This window comes from Myxocyprinus asiaticus, chromosome 47, assembly GCF_019703515.2.
Source record: "Myxocyprinus asiaticus isolate MX2 ecotype Aquarium Trade chromosome 47, UBuf_Myxa_2, whole genome shotgun sequence".
NCBI classification, from domain to species: Eukaryota; Metazoa; Chordata; class Actinopteri; order Cypriniformes; family Catostomidae; genus Myxocyprinus; species Myxocyprinus asiaticus.
Window position 1 is genome coordinate 22,994,373 of NC_059390.1, and position 20,052 is coordinate 23,014,424.

Genomic DNA, 20,052 nt, shown 5'->3' on the forward strand with positions numbered 1-20,052 from the left:
ATAGGGACAATACTTAACGTCGAGCCCTGCTCCTGATAGTTATAAATGCATTTAGGGTGACGTTCCCTTATGAAAATTAACCAATTTTTTACTACAGTAACCATACAGTAGTTTAACCATGGTATTTGGAGTAAAATGTAGTAACCACAAAATTAAGCATGTTTACTACAGTCATGTTCACTACAATTGTAAAGTCATGATTACTAAATGGATACTAGTAGTACTGTAGTAAAATCATGGTAAGTTGTATTAAAGAGATAGTTTACCCAAAAATGAAAATTCTCTCATCATTTACTCACCCTCATCCCATCCCAGATGTGCATGTCTTTCTGTCTTCTGCAGAACACAAATGATGATTTTTAAAATAATATTTCAGCTCTGTTGGTCCTCACAATGCAATGGTGAATGGTGACCAGAACTTTGTAGGCTCAGATGGCAGCATAAAATAATCCATACGACTCCAGTGGTTAAATCCATATCTTCTGGAGCAATATGATAGGTGTAGGTGAGAAACAGATATTAAGTCCTTTTTTAAGTGCAAATCTACACTTTCACTTTCACTTCTACATTCTTGTGTGGAAGTGACTTTCACATTCAGCCACCTACTGGCTGGGGCTGGTCAAACGTGGGGATTGATAGTAAAAAAAAAAAAAAAAAAAAGGACACTGTAAATATTCATCTGTTTCTCACCCACTTTTATCATATCAATTCTGAAGATATACATTTAACCAGAGTCATATGGATTACTTTTATACTGCCTTTTGGGCCTTCAAAGTTATGGTCACCATTCACTTTCATTGTATGTACTACAGAGCTGAGATATTCTTCTAACAATTTTCATTTGTGTTCTGCAGTTGAAAGAAAATCATACAGATCTGGGATGGCATAAGGGTGAGTACATGATGAGAGAATTTTCACTTTTGGGTGAACTATCCCTTTAAAGTCATGGTTTCTGCCCAAAAAAAACAAAACAAAAAAAATCATAGTCATTGCATGTAGTAATTGCTACAGCAGCCATGGTTACTACAATATTACTATAGTAAAATGATGGTTTCCACACACACACACACACACACACACACACACACACACACACACACACACACACACAAACATGGTTCATTTACATGAACTAGTAATAAATGGACTAGAACATGAATGCTAAATATAAGGGAAAAGTTTAACTTGTACATTTTCATGAACTTTCATGATTCACTTAGATGATTTGGATTTCTCAGTGCTGCATGAGTGAGAAAGAATCAACAAAAAGAAATGCACTGTGAGTATGCGGGTGATGCACTTCTTCAACCATCAAAACGTAGTGTGGAATGTTGGCCAATCCATGCACTTAGTGCTCATGGTGCTAACGCCACTAAAGCCAAACAAATGTACAGTAAATAATGGAGAATGTAGCAACTAGCAAAGCTTAAGTTAAGACAGCATCTTCCAAACATAATTTTAAAGTTTTACCACCATTCCACACTGTGTGAATATGTACGTCGTTCGAGATACAAATGTCAAACTAAGGTTGGCTAACACGCTAAAACTAGCAGCAACACATTGCATGTGTTTGAAATGTCACTTCCGTCAGCTGTTAAAAAGCAAATGCTTCCGTGTAGTAAAAAAAATATATGTATAGTGTTCCATTTGGGACCATACTACTCTTTTAAAATTCATACACTACACTACAAGAGTGCAGAGTGTATATTGTAAGTGTATAGTGAATCATTTGGGGCACAGCTCAAGTTGTAAGAGTCTGTTGCCTCATGCCTCAGAGGGGATGTTTAGAGACACATCGCCCTTTTCCCACAAATCACCCAAAACTGTGCTGATAAGCAGGATACAAAGGTTCTAAACACGTCTTATCTGGCATGCACAGACTCTCTCACACATACACGCACAAAGATAAACATCCATTATAGCAAACTGACTGAAACTCAAACTGTGTTACCCACAGACTCAGAAACATACTGTAGCTTTCCTGAAGGGAAGGGGGTCTCATAAATTTCTTGGACTGTTGCCATGCCTAACTAGTAAACAAAAATCCACCCATGTGGAAAAATGGTGAGTCTGTTCAAATCTGCAGTCACATGATATGAAAAGCTCTATCAGGATCACTGAGTTTCATTCATCCTGTAGATGCACAAACATTTGTGACAATGGCGCTTTTGAGCAGACAGTACAAGCCAAACAACACAATGCCATATAATCACTTGGGTGTCTTCTGTTTTCAACGATACCCGTCAAAGGAAAGCCAAACCCCCACATTGTCCTTTTTCGTTCAAAGAAACTACAGTAGATGCTTTAATCGAGATGTATCATCTGAGGCAAGTCATGGAAGTCCATGCTGGTGAACCCTATCTAGAATGCCTCTGTATGATTAGCAGTAAAATAAATTTAATTAGTGAAACTCAAACACTAAAATAAGAGATGATAGGTGTCATTGATATGTGTTTGCCTTCAGCTACTGATAATTGTTTTGCTTTCAAGAGTGAACAGAGTATCAGGTCTCTTCCAAACCCTAGTGAGCTGCCTACCTAGTAAGCTATGGCTGTGCCAATACAATCAATACAAACAATATATAGATATAGCAATTCTTGTGTATTGATATCTGTAGCAAAGTTTTTTATTGATGTGTACATTCATATAATTTCCTTCAGTTTTCAAGAGTATTCATTTCCAATCCTTAACAGATTTGGGAATCAAGAACTAGTTCTTATTCAGAAAGATCTTATACTTTTCTGAGCATTTCCAATCAATCTTACGAGGTTGCTGCCTTAACCTGCTAAAGAAACCATCTTAAACCAGCCTCAGGTGGTTTGCTGGTCTTAGCGGGTTTAAGTTGGTTTAGCTGTTCTCCCATGTTCCCAAAAAACTTCTAAAACCATTAGACTACCTGTCCTATAAATGCCAGCTTTGTGGCCAGTTAAGATTAGCAAACCACTTTAGGCTGGTTTAAGTTGTTTCTTCATCAGGGTTGTAGACAGTACACAGCGAGGCAGCTCACTAGATTTTGAAACAGAGTTATCATTCTAAAACCCCTGTGAGTCAAGCTAAGCCATATGCCCAACTCAATAAGCCCCAAAACTTTAGAGACAAACCAAACCCTGTCTAATCCCATAAAAGCCACATCCTTGAATACAAACCTGTCCTCCTCCTCCAGTCTGAGACCACATAAGCAGTCCTGCTCAGATGGGGCACAATTGGAAACAGCTCTGATCTGGATTTGATGATGCGGTGGGTAAACACAGAGAGAGATTGAGTAAGAGTGAAAGTGAGAGAGAGCACTTGAACAGCAGACATGCAGCTGTGCACATTGATGATGATGATGATTACAATGATGATGGTATTTTTACGCGCTTTGGTTTGCTCATACTGCTGTGGCTCTCGCTATGAGCTTCCTGTGAGGTTTGGCAGGCCTGCGTTAACCACAAAAAAAAAACATCATAACCCGTCAGCTACTGCCACCGGCTCTTTGACCTATGACCTTTCACATTTTGAGAAATAGGGATGGGGAGTTTAAAAAAAGAACAAAAAAGCACCATTAAAGTAGTCCATTTGACTCGTGTGCTATATTCCATCGCCTTTGTAGCCACACAAACTGTGTTAATCTCGTCAACGAAATTACTGACGAAAATGTTCGTTGATGTAGAGTGTAACAGGGTAAGGGATGGGCAAGGAGGAGACGGGAACCAGCTAAACAGTCAACGTAAAGTTTAAAGATAAAACTCAATATAAAAAAACATAAACAAACGCAGACACGCAACGCGGCCACGTGCGTCTCTCACTCTCTTGAACTGGCGCCTCCGGCTCCCCTTTATCTCGCTCTCCCGCTGATCAGCTGATTCAGTGGTTTTTTTTTTTCATTTTGCCAACAATTACGAATACGAGGCGAAAAAGACGCACCATAAAGATTGTATTAAAGCACACAGTACTGTTGACAAAAACATGACATGAAAAATAATATTGCAAGATATTAACAGTGCAAGATATAAACAGGAGAAGAAACATCAAGAAAAAATCGACTCGTATACTGTAATCCATCATTCAATGCCTATGTTAAGCAGATCAAGTTGGGTTCTGAACTCGTGACTGCATTGGTACAGCTAGTAAAAACATGCATCAAACATCCACACCAACCCAGCCTTGTTTTTTTAGATATGCAGCCAATAACCTACAAACAAGGAAGTCTTAAATAATGCCTAAACTAAAGACTCTGCTAACTAAATTCAGCTGACTCAATACATGTGTTAACGGACTATGATAATGGCCTACTTGGACAACACATTGTTTCCTAGAGCTGGCAGAAAATTCTTAAAACAGACACAAGTAGCGTATCTATCAACCACAAATGATATAATCGTTGGAGTTGCATCAGAGTGATGTCACCTCCCCTCTTCGAATGATTGGCTAGAGGAGGAGTTGTCGATCAAGAACTAGTGGACCAATAGGGACGCAAAATGCCCCCTGATTTACATGAAACTCTACTCACAAGTTTTGGAAAACTAAGCACAGAACTTGGAAACAAAAGCAAAGCAAAATAGAGCAAAAAAAATGAAAATATGAGCAAAATTGTCAGAGAGCACAAAAAACAGTAATATAACCAAGGAAAACATGATTTTGTTTGCAATTCTGATGACATTGCTTTATTAATTTTTTTTTTTTTTTTTTGCAGCATATTTTAAATGTGTTTATATATTTTTGATTCATGCTTATTATTTTGATTCACGCATATTATTATCTTTGGATCTGTAACCGCAATATATTTGGCGGGATTTTGATCCCGTAAAATAGTTTTTTTTTCTTGTTTTAAGCATAATCTAAAATGTTGAATTTAGTTAGATTTCTCTGAAAACAAAACTTAATATCATTCTGCTTCTTAAGTAATTTGTAATTCTTGTTTAAATGATGTTTATATATATTTACTGGAACATAAGATGAAAATATTTTTGGCAAGAGCTGCATTACAGTCCTTAAAAAGATTTGACTTTTTTTGTTCATCGGTAAGCAGTAATAGCTTTCTGAACAAGAACATGCTCTTGTTTCCCAAATCTAATAAGCATCTATTAATTTTCTTTTTTTGTGAGTATTTTGCGAAAAATTAAAAGGCTTGAATATCCAAACATACGTGGATCCAGTCTTTTGATCCACTCTGATCCCCTCTATCCACTTGATTCAAAATCAAGTCATTCTTGTCATCTAATAATACTATGTATTACTTGGATAATGTCTGCCATTAGTTTGTGGGAAATGGTTACAAGAGTCCAATGCAAACGGTTACACTTGAGATCCAAAGGAAATGTGTCATTCTCAAAGGACTAATTGACAGGAAACGGCCGTTGTGATGAGAAGCCTCAAAATTGCAGTAGTTCATTAGGGAAATGGTCTATTTTCAGATGCTCATGTACTGTGACTATATTTGGTGACTATCAAATCCTTGTTGTTGTCAGATTTATGTCCAATCCAGCAATAATTTCTCCTTCCAGTTTAGGAAAAGACAACTCTTGAGGTTTTAGGTTAGGGTGATTTGAGTGGATCAAAAGTTTCCACAAATGTTTTGGCCTGGTGTTCCATGTTTTCTCAAAATGGATAGAAGCACACACACACACACAAACCACTGGTCAGTTTGTCACTGGCGCAAATCAAAATCATGTGAGGTTTCAGTAAAAGAACTATAATTTAATGCCGAACGAACAGCTGGACTGTATGATTTTTTCCACAGAGCCAGTTTTGAGAGCGTTTCACTGGAATATGTGGCCACTACATCTTGATTTCATACCATCATTTTGTACCATCTCACACACCCTTAACATACAGGGCATTTTTCTGTAGGGTGAAGTGTTGTTTTTTTTTTTTCATTAAAGTATCATTAAGATACTTTCTCCTTTCCCAGTTTAATGGGCTGAGACAACTATACTTAAGTAAGCCATTGGTAGGTTTATTTCCTGAAGAGTGTAAACCCTGCTGTTCTGTGGCACAATCAAAATATTGCTCTGTTTGTTTGAACGGCCAGCTTGTCAACTTGACTCAACTGACAATTTACACTGACATGTGCATTTGCTGACACTTTTATCCAAAGCGGCTTAAAATTTTTTTTTTTTTTTTTTAATAAATCAGCACTTTAGCAATTCCATTTTGTGCTGGTAGTCAGCCTGATTGGAAACAGTTGGTTGACTATTCTTTAGCTGAAATCGGTCTGTGCTTACCTAAATTTGAAACACTGCCCCCAGTGGCCAAAGCGGTAAGTGTCGTTGGGCAGATGGGCACATGAAAGCTCAATTTTCTGGGTGAAATGTCCATGGAGGGGTGCCAAAAGTGAATTGTTTTCAGCTGTACAGGCTGTAATACATTGAAGATGAATGCATATTTTATAAACTGAACCCCCAAACCTCAAACCTAACCATCAGTGGAGTAAAATTGTAATTTTAGATAGAAAAATGCATCCTCCGAATCACACTCGTCATCAGTTTTGTGAATGCAATTAGTTCCTGGTTTCAATGCGGTATATGAACCCAGGTCCCCCATGCTGCTGACACAGCCGATGCAAACATGTCTGACAGGAGATGGCGCTTGCTGTTAAGTTATAATATGTACTATCGTAGGATACCGGAACTCTTGGAGACAACATGCTGTCGTGTGATCGTGTTGCACAGAATACCTCATCTTTAAAGGAAAAGTCCACCTAAAAATGATTGCTACCAATCAACATTAATGTCTTGGAAGAAGACCATGAATATGGTCCACATTTATCATACTTTTATGGTGCTTTTTGGTAATTTTTTTGGAGCTTGAAAGCCCCAGTCCCCATTCATTTTAATTGTATAGAAAATAGCTGCTAAGGGGCTGTTTACACCAAACATATTTTTACTTAATACTTAAAGATACCTTTATGTAGTTAATGAGAAAAATACTAAAGTAAAAGTACTAAAGTAACCAATATTAAATGTAGTAAAGTAGATGTAAATGGCCTAAATAATGGCACACTTGGTCATTGTTGATTTATACACACTGTACCTTAGTTAAATGTAAATGGTAACCACATTTTATTCACTTACAAACTGCTATATGGATAATGTCATTATCTATGTATATTCTGTTTAAGCTGATTCAAAAGAATCAAACTGATCAAAAGGTTTAACATAAAGATTTAACACATATGAACATTTCTCCAGGAAATGCGGGACACTTGAACAAATGTTAAGGCACTTAACTTCATCAGTATTTCACAATGTTCTTCTTAACATTTAAGCCCCCCAAAATTTATCAAATTATTTAATAGCCAAAAACACAGATTAAAACTTACATGAACAGTTTCTTCTCTTTTCATTCCCAACACACACTTTACCAGATTCTGGGGGGTTTTGATTCAGATTTGCAAAATTGATTCACAAAATAATTCACAGACCACTTTTTTGACTGTTTTGACCTTTTCAGAAGAATCAAATTGATCAAAAGATTCAACTTTAACAATTTCGTAGCGAATTGGACATTACTATCACTGAGCCGCATGCAGTTTACATTTACAGCCGTGTTATTTTTTGCTTTGTTCAGTCGCAGAAGGAACGAAATGGTCTGGAGTAAAATATTGGAGGACAAGTATTAGTTTTCTCTTCAAAATGTAATGAAGTAAAGTTGAAAGTCATCAGAAATAGAAATTAAGTAAAGTAGAAATATTAAAAAAATACTTAAGTACAGTAACAAATTATTTGCACTTTCTTATATTGTACACTACACCAAGTTATACGAGTGGGTGAGAAAATGATTCATTTTGAAAATTTCATTTTTGGCCAAATTATTTCTTTAATTATCAGTTCCATACACAGAAAAAATATTTCCACTCTCCTGTAATCACTCCACAGCCACAAAGAATGACATAAACACTATTGAATGCCTTTCACTCAGAGATTAATGGCTCTCACACATCCAGACAGCCCTGATACTCCTCCAATTTAAACTGACAGACCTAGAGTGCAGTCTAACAAGGATTTTATGGCTGCTTACAAAAAGAGATCTAACTGTGTGGTATGCAGTGTGTAAAGTGGCAGTGATACACAAGTTAACCGAAGAGCAGCACCACGGTAAATCTGCTGTGTGCTGTCATTACATATAAACAGTGGCTTGAGGAAAGTAAACCCTGCCATACTGTGTTTACTTCCCCTATCAATCAATGCTCCCAGAATGGGCACATGGTGCCAACCTTAACTATAACTTAACTAGAGGTTAACATCAGGGACCTAGCGATAAGATATGATATCAATATATGGGTCACGTTCTGAAAATGTTGTGATTTAAAACCAAAAATATGAATGGGAAAAATGCAGACTGATTGCACTTTTTGCCATCAGGAGGTCAAAAGTTCTGCTGCTGAAATCAGTCTGTGTTTACCGAAATTTCGAATTCAGTTCATGATTTTAGGGTACATGAACATTCAGAAGCAACATGTCCATTTCCTGTGTGATAATTTTGGAAAAATGTCACAAAATACATTGTTGCAGTTGAGGTCAAATATTGCGAATCTCAGAAATATAGCTCCCTCCTGCACACACATCTAAACTTTATCTATTGCAAGAAAATTGGCAAAGACTTTTCCAATCAGAAATTCAGAGTGTCAGAGAAGATGAAGTCTTACAGCAATCTCACCCCCTTCCAACCCTCAAATAAAACTAACAACTCAGGCACTAATGGAAACCTCAAGAGCTCTTTTAGAAAAATAGTTTATACAACTCAAAGCTGTTAATCAACCATTCTCATGACAAAAAGTGGTTCACGCCACACAGATCAGCCAAAGTGTGCGGTGTCATTTAGATTTGGTGGTCTTAAGAGTGGAATCGGGTGTCTGGATGAGGCCTGCGAAAGAAATCATCCCTTCAGTATGTTCAAACCGAGCCAGGAGCACAAGAGATTCTGAGTGGATTTATGAGGCACTCTATCAATTCATAAAGCAGCTTCCAAACGAGTTGAAGAGGTCCAATATTTGTGAGAAAACATGATGTAAACAAGTCTATCTCTGCCATTAAACTTAAACAGATATCGATGTTGAGAGAGAGCAGGCCAACTTTTGAAGATTTTGTTTTTGATTGTATTGTGAAAGCAGGAAGACATTGTATTCTGTTCGAATGCTGGTGAAATGTGGCATACACATCCTGTTTATTGCATCAGGGTTGGTTTCATATGCATTTTGATGACGACCACCCAAGGTGACTTGCTTCTTGAACCCTAAACCTCTAAAGGAAACCAAACCAAAACATCTTAGCCTGTTTTTATTGCACTATTTAAATAAAAAAAAACCTTTGTTTTGTAAATTACAAGGTCCTGGATCAAGACTTTTGACAGATCCAACCTTTTTTTTTTTTTGTTAAAATTCCCCTCATTGACCCTTCTCAGTCATGGCCTCCTAATAATCCTCTCCACCAATAGCTGGTGTGTAGTGAGTGTACTGATGCAATATAGCTGCCATCACATCATCCAGGTGGATGCTGCACTTTGGTGGTAGTTGAGGAGAGTCCCCTTTTCACTGTGTAAAGCGCTATGAGTGTAGTGTCAGAAAAGTGCTATATACATGTAATGTTCATTCATTCATTCAAACTTAGAGGTCATAGCGTACATTTCTTTCAGACGTGTACTGTATGAGGTTGGGGATCCACTTAAAGGGTTAGTTCACGCAAAAAGTAAAAATTCTCCCATCATTTACTCTCTCTCATGCCATCCCATATGTTTGGGGTCCAGAACTTTGAAGCTCCAAAAGGCAGTATAAAAGTAATCCATAAGACTCCAGTATTTAAATCCATATATTCAAAAGCAATATGATAGGTGTGGGTGAGAAACGGATCAATGTTTAAGTCTTTTTTTTAACTGTAAATCTACACATTCACTTCCAAATTCTGGTGAGGAAGTGACTTTCACATTCAGCCACCTACTGGCCAGGGCTGGTCAAAAGTGCAGAGTAATAATAAAAAAGGACTTAAATATTGATCTGTTTATCATCCACACCTGTCATATCACTTCAGAAGATATGGATTTAACCACTGGAGTCATATGAATTACTTTTTATTCCTCCTTTATGCCATTTTTGGACCTTCTGAGTTCTGGCCACCATTCACTTGCATTTTGAGGACCAACAGAGCTGAGATATTCTTCTAAAAATCGTAATTTGTGTTCTGCAGAAGAAAGAAAGTTATACATGTCTGGAATGGTGTGAGGGAGAGTAAATGATGGGAGAATTTTAACTTTCTTGGTGAACTAAGTATCCACTTAAATAGGTGACGGATCCAATTCCGGTGGTGCTGAATCTGGATCAGGCTTGTTTCAGCACATATTAAGCCCTGACAAAAACTGTCAAGGAATGTCATGTTTCATTTTCAGAGTAAAATAAAGCCTCTTTAAAGACTTTTTGCATTGTGACATTATTTTCATAATGATTATGCACACTTAATGCCTCCCCCTGATGACAGCTGACTACTATAATGTGAAGAAAAAAAAAAAAGAAAAAAGATATATACAGGAAGAAAAAAAAAGTAAATACATAAATAAAAAAGGCATAATATGGAAAATACTGAAATGGATAAATAATTATTATTAACAATAATAATAAAATAAAACAATAAAAAATGCCTAAAAAAAACCTTAAAAGTCTATCTTAAGGAAACTGTGATGTTATTTCTTGTTCCAAAACATGGAAAATATAAATGTATTTTTATTGAAAAGGAACATAATTTGTGTAAACATAAATAATGCAAGAAGTTTGTTTTGATCACATGAACATAAAGGCAAATAGTGTAATACAGTAATGAGAGTGAGACTTGTTTCACATTACAGTAAGGAATGTCAGAGAGGAAATGTGCTTAATTTTCATGAAAATAATGTCACAATGCAAAAATGGTCACAATGGTCTTTGATCACTTTAAGCAAAATAAAGATTTTTTTCTATTTGTCCCAGTTTCCGCCAGGTATTAAGATGCATTTTTGGTGATCCGATTACAGTGCTAAATACAGGTCTAAACAGGGTCTAAAACGTTTTGTGATCGGATCACAAATACAACAACGTGTCCACGTCATATTTGATGTGTAAACACTAATCCGTCCTAAATGCGTGCCGGCAGCTGCAAAGCGCCACCCCTCACCTGTCAATCAACCGCTGCACTAAAACAAAGAGTTTAAACTTTGCCAGTTACGAGTGGTTTAAAAGGAAATAACCGTCTGACACTTATGAGAAGTGCAAACATCTGAAGCTCCTTTAATACAGATAACACACAATTCTGCGTGAAATGTTGCTTTTGTGCTTAAGATTCAATTTTAGATGCATCTGGGAGAAACAGCACGCCGTGTTTTTCGTGCTTTCTTTGTCTTTTATGACTTTGTTGCATTTTAATGTCACGCAGTAACACACTGACATAGTGATTGATGTATGTCATCATGAAAGGTCAGAGTCCTTCCCCTCCAAATCCGATCACAAGTGGTCACAGGTTTTACAGGTCACACAAATTAATGCACAGATAAATAAAAATGTATATTCAATGTAGGGATGCTGCGGTTTTTGACGGTGAGATTACTGTCTGAGAAAAAAAATTGCAGTTAACCGGTTTTACAATTACATGCACATTTTCTCATTATGCAGAGCACTGATGCAAAAAATGCATATCATATACAGTAACAACTGCCTAAAGGTCTAAGTGGATGTATTTCTGTGGGATATGTAGACACTAAGTAAACTGATAAATACACACACACACAGAAAAATAAAAATAGGAGGTAATAAGAGACGCTCCAATCTAGGACACAACACTACTTTTGAGCATCCCAAGATCAGTGATGTGCTAAAGTGTAAACGGAGTGCTTCAAAAGTGTGTAAATGTAAGATTATTGTGGGTGCGCAGCATGTAGTTCCTGGCATTAAACATTTTTTTTTTCTGCATCAGTTTATTAAAGCAATCCGTTGTCTGTCAGCCACCCCAACATAAAGAATCGGCAACAGAATCTAAATACTGTCCACAACACCTAACAAATAAACCTGTGGACTATGCATAATAATGGGAACATTGCATGCAGCAGGCAATTTAAAATCCGATCATGACTAAAATTGACATTTAATGTTGAACATGATGAATTTGTACAGAAGCAATGCTTTAAATAATGAGGACGATTTAAGACGCAACTTTTCAAAGTTCACTCGCTGATAGTAACTACACTCAATGCACCGCACGCTGTCAGCATACTTAAACATTACAAAAAGTGGCATCTTTAATTCATCACTTTAAAATCACCACAGCTAAAAATATTAAACTTACTAGTTTGTTGTCGGACAATTAGTGGAGCATTCTGTCCCATTTGTAGGATGTGTGTCTTTCTATGACTTCTGTCTGCTTGTTTTACATTCGTTGTCTTCAGTCAGTCATTTAAATACTGCCAAACAGCCGATTTAAGTAGCTTTTTGATGGATATGAGTCTGGTATATTGAATTCCTCTGTTATATTTTGGAATTCGTGTGTTTAAGCTTCAGTTTCACGTGTATTGAAAGTTCACGTTCAGTTCGTGACACCTGGCCATTAAAGCACCAAGCGGTCACAGTCTGTAACCATAGGAACAGCTCCAGTACCCACACAGGCACAAGAGTTTTCCCATTAAGGCTTACAAAATCTTACGAAAAACTCTTTTATATTATGTTACAACGTGGCTCATAGGTTGTAACAAAAAAGGGAAATGAGACTTTTTCTTCTGCCCACACATACTTCAATGGAGGATTCCTCATGGATCTGCTCCTTACTACCACGACGCATACACGCCTACGAACACACTCTTCACAGAGGATTCCTCATGGATCTACTCTCTACATGACCATGACGCACACACATCCACAAACACACTCGCCGCCTTCCTGCTGCAGTTGGTGCCAGGTTCCCCACGCTTCGCCAGCCCTGCTGTGTTCTAATTTATTGTAAATAAATCTTGTGAACTGTTCCTCCACTCTTGGGTTTCTTGCTTTCTGACAGAAAAATCTAGCCAGGATGGACCCAGTGGAGGAATCCACTCTTCGCTCCACCCTTTCTCAGCAGGGAGCTTTACTGGGACATCAGCAGGATCACATCTCCGCTTCTAACTGGGCTCTGGAGATGATGGCGTCGCAGCTCGCTGAGCTCACCTTTGTCGTCCAACAACTCTGCCAGCCTCCCGATGCCGGTCTCACCCAGGAAGTGCCCTCACCTGCTCCGGTGGTTCTCCATGTTTCTGGACGTTCTGAGCCTAATCTCAATCCTCCAGCCCCGTTCTCAGGTGAGGCGGGTTCTTGCCGCACCTTCCTCTCACAATGTTCCTTATACTTCTCATTGCAGCCCTCTGTTTTCCCGTCGGAGACAATGAAGGTGGCATGCGTCATCACGCTCCTCACCGGAAGGGCTGGTGAATGGGGAACCGCCATGTGGACAACGGACATCCCTATTGCACTTCATTCCAAGCATTGTACGCGGAGCTCCGCTGAGTGTTCTATCGCTCGACTCAAGGTTGTGAGGCGGCGAGGGTTTTATCTGGATTGTTTCAGGGAAACCATCTTGTGAGTGGAATGATCGCACACAGTGGGACCAATTTCTGCATGGGCTATCCAACAACTTTCAGGGTGAAATCTATGCCTTGGACTTGCCTCACCGCTTCGACGACCTGGTGGACCTGGCCATCAGAGTGGAGCAGCACCTGACCCTGACGTCACCCGCCGTCACCGTTTTTCACCTGCCCGGGCGGCTGACTGCCATACCCAGTCCACTGTTCTGGCAAGGCCAATCGGAATCTCAGTCCGAGGCAGAGCCCATGCAGATCGGGAGGACTCCGCTTTATCCGGAGGAGAAGCAGCGACACCTCACCCAAGGACTCTTTATATTGTGCCCGTCCTGGCCATGTTTTCGCCTCCTGTCCAGTAAAAGCCACCGCTCATCAGGGCATTACTGGCGAGTGCAACACCCCTGAGCAAAACCCCTGGACTACATACTCTTCTCCCGGCCCGACTGCAGTATGAATCAACGAGTCATGCTGTTTCCACATTGGTTGATTCTGGAGCTGAAGGGAACTTTCTGGACATTGACTTGGCTTCCAAGTGGCAAGTTCTGGTGGTCCAGTTGAACGAACCTATCACAGCCCATACCATCAGCGGCACACCCCTGACCATCATCACCCATTCCACCAATCCAGTCACCTTCGTCTCTGGCAATCATTCAGAACAGTTATCCTTCTACCTGGTCTAATCTCCATCGGCGCCAGTAGTGTTGGGGCATCCTTGGTTGGTCACGCGCAACCCACACATAGACTGGTCAACCAATACTGTTCTTGCTTGGAGTTCGTTCTGTTTGTCTCACTGTCTTAACTCTATTCTCCCCTGTCCAGTCTTGTGTTTCATTTCAGGATGAATGGGCGGATTTATCCGGAGTACCGTTGGCATACCATGACTTGAGGGTGGTGTTCAGCTGGTCCCGCGCTGCGGCCCTTCCTCCTCATCACCAGTACGACTGTGCTACTGATTTGCTCCCTGGAACTTCTCCTCCAGGAGGATGGCTGTTTTTGCTCTCTGCTCCTGAGAGAGAGGCCATGAACAGGTACATGAATGCCTGTCTGGCAGCCGGTCTCATCTGCCCTTGCTCTTCTCCGGCAGGGGCGGGGTTCTTCTTTGTGGAGAAGGACAGCTCGCTTAGACCTTGCAAAGATTATTGGGGGCTGATTGACATCACGGTGAAGAATTGTTATTCTTTGCCGTTGATGTCTTCAGCTTTCGAACTCTTGCAGGGAGCGTCCATCTTTATGAAGTTGGTCTTATGTAATACTTATCACCTTGTCCGGATCAGGGAGGGGGATGAGTGGAAGACGGCTTTTGACACCCATAGGGGGCACTTAGAATATTTGGTTATGCCTTTCGGATTGGTCAACACCCCAGCCGTCTTCCAGGGGCTCGTGAATGACGTGCTCAGAGAAATGGTTGACCGTTTTCTGTTTGTCTATCTAGATGATATTCTAATCTTCTCCCAGAACATCCAGGACCATGTCCAGCATGTCAGAAAGGTGCTTCAGTGACTGCTAGAGAATTGGCTGTTTGGTAAAGTGGAGAAGTATGCTTTTCATGCACAGTCGGTTCCATTCCTGGGGTTCATTGTTTCATCCGAGGGAGTACACATGGACCCTGCCATGGTCAGATTGGCCAACCCCAGATTCCTGCAAGGCCTTGCAGAGGTTTCTGGGTTCACAAATTTTTATTGTAGATTTATTCGTAACTACTGCCAACTACCCGCACCTTACAGATCTCACCTCCACCCTCACTGACTTTTGTTGGTCTCCGTGGGCCGAAGCTGTGTTTTCTAAATTAAAGAAATGGTTTACCACTGCCCCTATTCTTAGTACTCCTGACCCTTCATGTCAGTTTGTGGTCGAGGTGGATTTGTCGGAGGTTGGGGTCAGAGCGGTTCTGTCGCAGTGCTCTTCCTCGGACAGAAAGGTGCATCCGTGTGCTTTTTTCTTCACCACTTAACTCCTGCTGAACAGAATTACGACAACGGTAACAGAGAATTGATCCGGCTGGCTTTGGGCGAGTGGCAAAATTGGTTAGAGGGTTCGGGGGTACCTTTCGTGGTCTGGACTGATCATAAGAAATTAGAGTACATCCATAGCGCTAAGCGCCTTAATTCTAGACAGGCTCGCTGGGCACTGTTTTTCACCAGGTTCGACTTCATTCTCTCGTATCGTCCGGGCTCTAAGAACGTTAAACCCAATTCATTATTTCGATAATGAATCGGGTTTATTTCGTTGAGACCCCTACCATCCCACTGGATACCATTCTACCTGCCACTTGGGTGGTGGGCTTGGTATCCTGGGATGTGGAGGCCAAAGTCCGTGCTGCGCTACGTAACACTGCTCCTCCCGCTACATGCCCAGCGAGTCTGTTATTTGTTCCGCGATCAGTTCGGATGTACATCCTACAGTGGGGCCACTCATCCAATGTCGCTTGTCATCCAGGGGTGGCTCGCACCCAGGCACTCATTAGACAGAGATTCTAGTGCATCGCTAGTGCACGACGTACACCGGTTCGTAGCTGCTTGCTCCATTTGCGCTTCAAATAAATCCTCCATTCAACCCCCGACCGGGCTCCTCCAACCACTGTCAGTCCCTTTGAGACCCTGGTCTCATCTCACATAGCCATGGATTTTGTCACCGGTCTCCCCCCCTACTCGTTTTGACTGTTGTGGATGGGTTCTCAAGGGCGGCTCACTTCATTCCCCTCCCCAAATTACCCACAGTGAGGAAGACCATGGTGACACTCATTAACCATGTCTTCTGCATTCATGTGGTTTCTGACAGAGGCCCCCAATTTGTGTTGCATTTTTGGGCAGAATTCTGCAGACAGCTGGGGGCTACTATGAGTTTGTCCTCTGGGTTCCAGCCTCAGACAAATGGGCAGGTGGAATGGACTAACCAGGAACTTGAGAAGATCCTGTGCTGTATGGCCTCCCGTAATCTGTCTTCTTGGAGCTCTCATTTAGTCTGGGTCGAGTATGCCCACAACTCTTTGCAGTCGTCTACGGGGTTATCACCGTTCCAGTGTAGCCTCGGTTAACAGCCCCCTTTATTGCCCGCCCAAGAGCCCAACGTTCATGTCCCGTCCACTCACGCCTTTATTCAAAGGTGCCGTCACACCTGGAAAGCCGCCAGAGAAGCCCTGACTGGCACTCGTGTTAAGAGGTCGGTGTACTGACACCGGTCCAAGTGTGTGGTCAGAATGTCTGGTTGTCCTCCAAGGACATTCCGCTCTGACTCCCCTCACGTTAGCTGGGTACCAAGTTTCTATCAGGAAGACTCGCAGACTTGAGTGAAATTTAAGATGACATTTATTTGATGAATATAAAACAGAAATGTAATGTCTCTCTTTGGCGTAAGCCCCATCTGGCAATCCGAAGAAGTTGTACTCCGAACCGTCATATCCTGCTGGTGATAGGAGGCAGGGGCGAGGAGCCTACCCCCGTGCAGGACAGGACTTGACTGGTGGTGGTGGGGTGGTGGAGGTTGCCATGTTAGCACACTGAATCAGCAATGTGATAGATTGTGAGCAAACTTATAAAGCAATGGCTTACATGTGATTGGCTAGGAGATACCTAGCTAATGGTGCGATGATGTACAGCTGCTAGTCTTACCACTAGAACTACGCTGCACTTACATTTATTGGGCTATTTTTCATCATTAAGGTCATTAGTCCGGTGGCAGTCCGTCTCAAGTTACCTCCCTACCTCAAACGCATCCATCCTGTTTTCCATGTTTCTAAAATTAAACTGGTTTTTCGTTCCAATTTGCATCCCACCACACCCGTCCCGCCTCCATCGCATCTAGTTGAGAGTTCTCCAGCATATACAGTCAAAAGGTTGATCGATGTCATGCGGAGGGGCAGAGGGTTCCAGTTCCTGGTTGACTGGGAGGGTTTTGGACCTGAGGAGAGATGTTGGGTCCCGGCTCGGCACATCCTGGACCACGCACCCATTGATCAATTCCACCTCCGGCAAGGTAACTCTGGTGGGGACGCCATGACACATGCACGCCTACGAACACACTCTTCATGGAGGATTCCTTACGGATCTGCTCTCAACACTGCCACAACGCATACACACCTACGATCACACACTCTTCACAGGGGATTCCTCACGGATCTGCTCTCTACACGACCACGATGCACACACATCTACAAACACACTCACTGCCTTCCTGCTGCGGTTGGTGCCGGGTTCCCCAAGCTTCGCCAGCTTTGCTGTGTTCTAATTTATTGTCAATAAATGTTGTAAACTGTTCCTCTGCTCTTGGGTCTCTTGCTTTCTGACACAATCAACAAATTTAACAAATGGAAAGCATTAAAGTAATATAGTTTGCTTAATTAGCATGAAAAAAAGTTAATGTATTTATACTTATAAAATATACATTAAAAAATATAAATTAAATTTCTGTATAAATAGTTAAACTTTAGAAAATATAGTTTTTTTATTTAAAAAAAAAATACCATGATTTTGTGTAAAATTTTAACAAAGTAAATTGCAGTTATGAAAAATAAAATAACTGAGTAAACTAAGAAAATAACAATCAACAAATTTAAAAAACAGAACACATTAAAGGAGTAGTATTCATTAATTAATTAAAATTTGTAAAAAAAAAAATATATATATATATATATATATATATATATATATATATATATAACAATATGAATCAATTAATAAATACAACAAATAAAGTAATTTTCAAGGAGCAGCAAACCCACTCCATTGTGCCGTGCAAGTCTACTTTCTTTCTCAAACAAGTTCTGTTATGTGCTGCGTTTTAGTTGATGCATTCATTCCTGAAGTTTCATATGTCTGAATCAGAGCAAAATGACTGGCCATAGTTTCTGGGAGTAACATGTTTTCCCCACACAGGTATAATAAGAATGGAGTGGACCTTAACCGAAACTTTCCAGATGCGTTTCTGGCAAATTCAGAGCGGGAAAGGGAGAAGGAGGTGAGAGCAGTGATGGACTGGCTTAACACGGAAACATTTGTCCTCTCAGCCAATCTACACGGAGGAGCGGTGGTCGCTAGCTATCCCTATGACAACAGCAATGGGGGTCAGCTACTCACATGCACACACTAAAGCTGCATGCCTAAAACCTTTTAGTTTTCATAAAGCACTTCAAGCACATGAATTCAACAGTATAACTGTTTCTTGCTTGAAGTAGTCCCACTTCAAAAAGTTGATTTTCACAATTTGAGAAATTCTGGGACTACTTTTCTAGGTGCAAGAATGTGTGGTTATGTGTAACTGATATAATTCCTGATGTGATTGTTTTTAAAGATTTATTCATGCTGCAGCCAATGACGAAGTGATGACCAAACAGAATTCTTTTAAACGAATATTCCGGCTTCAATACAAGTTAATTTTAATCAACAGCATTTGTGGCATAATGATGATTACCACAAAAATGTATTTTGACAGGTCACCTCCTTTTCTTTAAAAAAAGCACAGTGAGGCACTTACAATGGAAGTGAATGGGGCAATCCGTAAACGTTAAAATACTTTTTCAAAAGTATAGCCACAATTCATCAACAATATGCATGTTAACATGATTTTAGTGTAAAAACCTTTTCTGTGTAAAGTTATATCCAATTTGACAACTTTGTTGTCATGACGACGTAACACTGTAAACACTGTAATCCCAGTAAACGACAATTTAAACAACTTTACAGCTCAAATAATACACAAGTGCTTTTATAAAATTATAAGTTTCACATGTCTTTAAACCCTTCAGAAATTGGCCCCATTCACTTCCATTGTAAGTTTTTTAAGAAAAGGACAGATAAATTGAATGAATAAATGAATTTTTATGGTAATCAAAATAAAGCCGCAAATGCTGCCGATTGAGCTTAACTTGCATTGAACCCAAATTTAACTTTAAGTCCAGTATCACAAGTACAGCTAAATCACTCTCACTGCTAGAACAGCAAACATCTCGGACGCTCAGGATAAACCGGAATCTTATTCTTTCTCATTCAGGAAGTGAGTTACAGGGTGGCAAGAGCGTGGCCCCTGACGATGATGTATTTGTCCACCTGGCAAGAACCTACTCCTTCAGTCACACAGAGATGCTTAAAGGAGACAGCTGTTATGATTCAAAGGACTTCACTGATGGCATCACTAATGGATATTACTGGTATCCTCTACCAGGTAAAAGACTAAGATTCAAGTGTCTTAATCTATTAAATGTTATATAGGATTTTATACAGTTTTATATGGATTATTTTGAAATTAGTGGTCAAACTTTGCGGGTTTTACCATTAGTAAGGGATAATGTACAGTCAGCCGGTTATCGCAAAATAAACCCCAACAGGATCATGCCAGGGTTTTGTGAAGGGGTATATTTTGTGATAACAACCGGCTGAATGTACATTATCCTGCGTATTACATGGCTACTAACCAAATAAATAAATACATGGACATAAAATATTGATTTGTGTTGAAATTATGTAATATTGTGAGAAGAAATAAAATCGCTGAACAGCTGAAATCCACCTCCCA

At 40.1% G+C, this 20,052-nt stretch overlaps 1 protein-coding gene across 2 annotated transcripts in view; it reads left to right on the forward strand.

The window, feature by feature from the left end:
* LOC127436819 (carboxypeptidase M-like) overlaps positions 1–20,052 on the forward strand; it is a 66,192-nt gene that overhangs the window by 32,876 nt on the left and 13,264 nt on the right. For both annotated transcript variants that reach the window (XM_051691249.1, XM_051691250.1), the window contains 2 exons: positions 18,417–18,604; positions 19,531–19,701. In XM_051691249.1, coding sequence (XP_051547209.1) covers positions 18,417–18,604; positions 19,531–19,701 — 359 coding nt within the window. The remainder of the gene's footprint in view (positions 1–18,416; positions 18,605–19,530; positions 19,702–20,052) is intronic.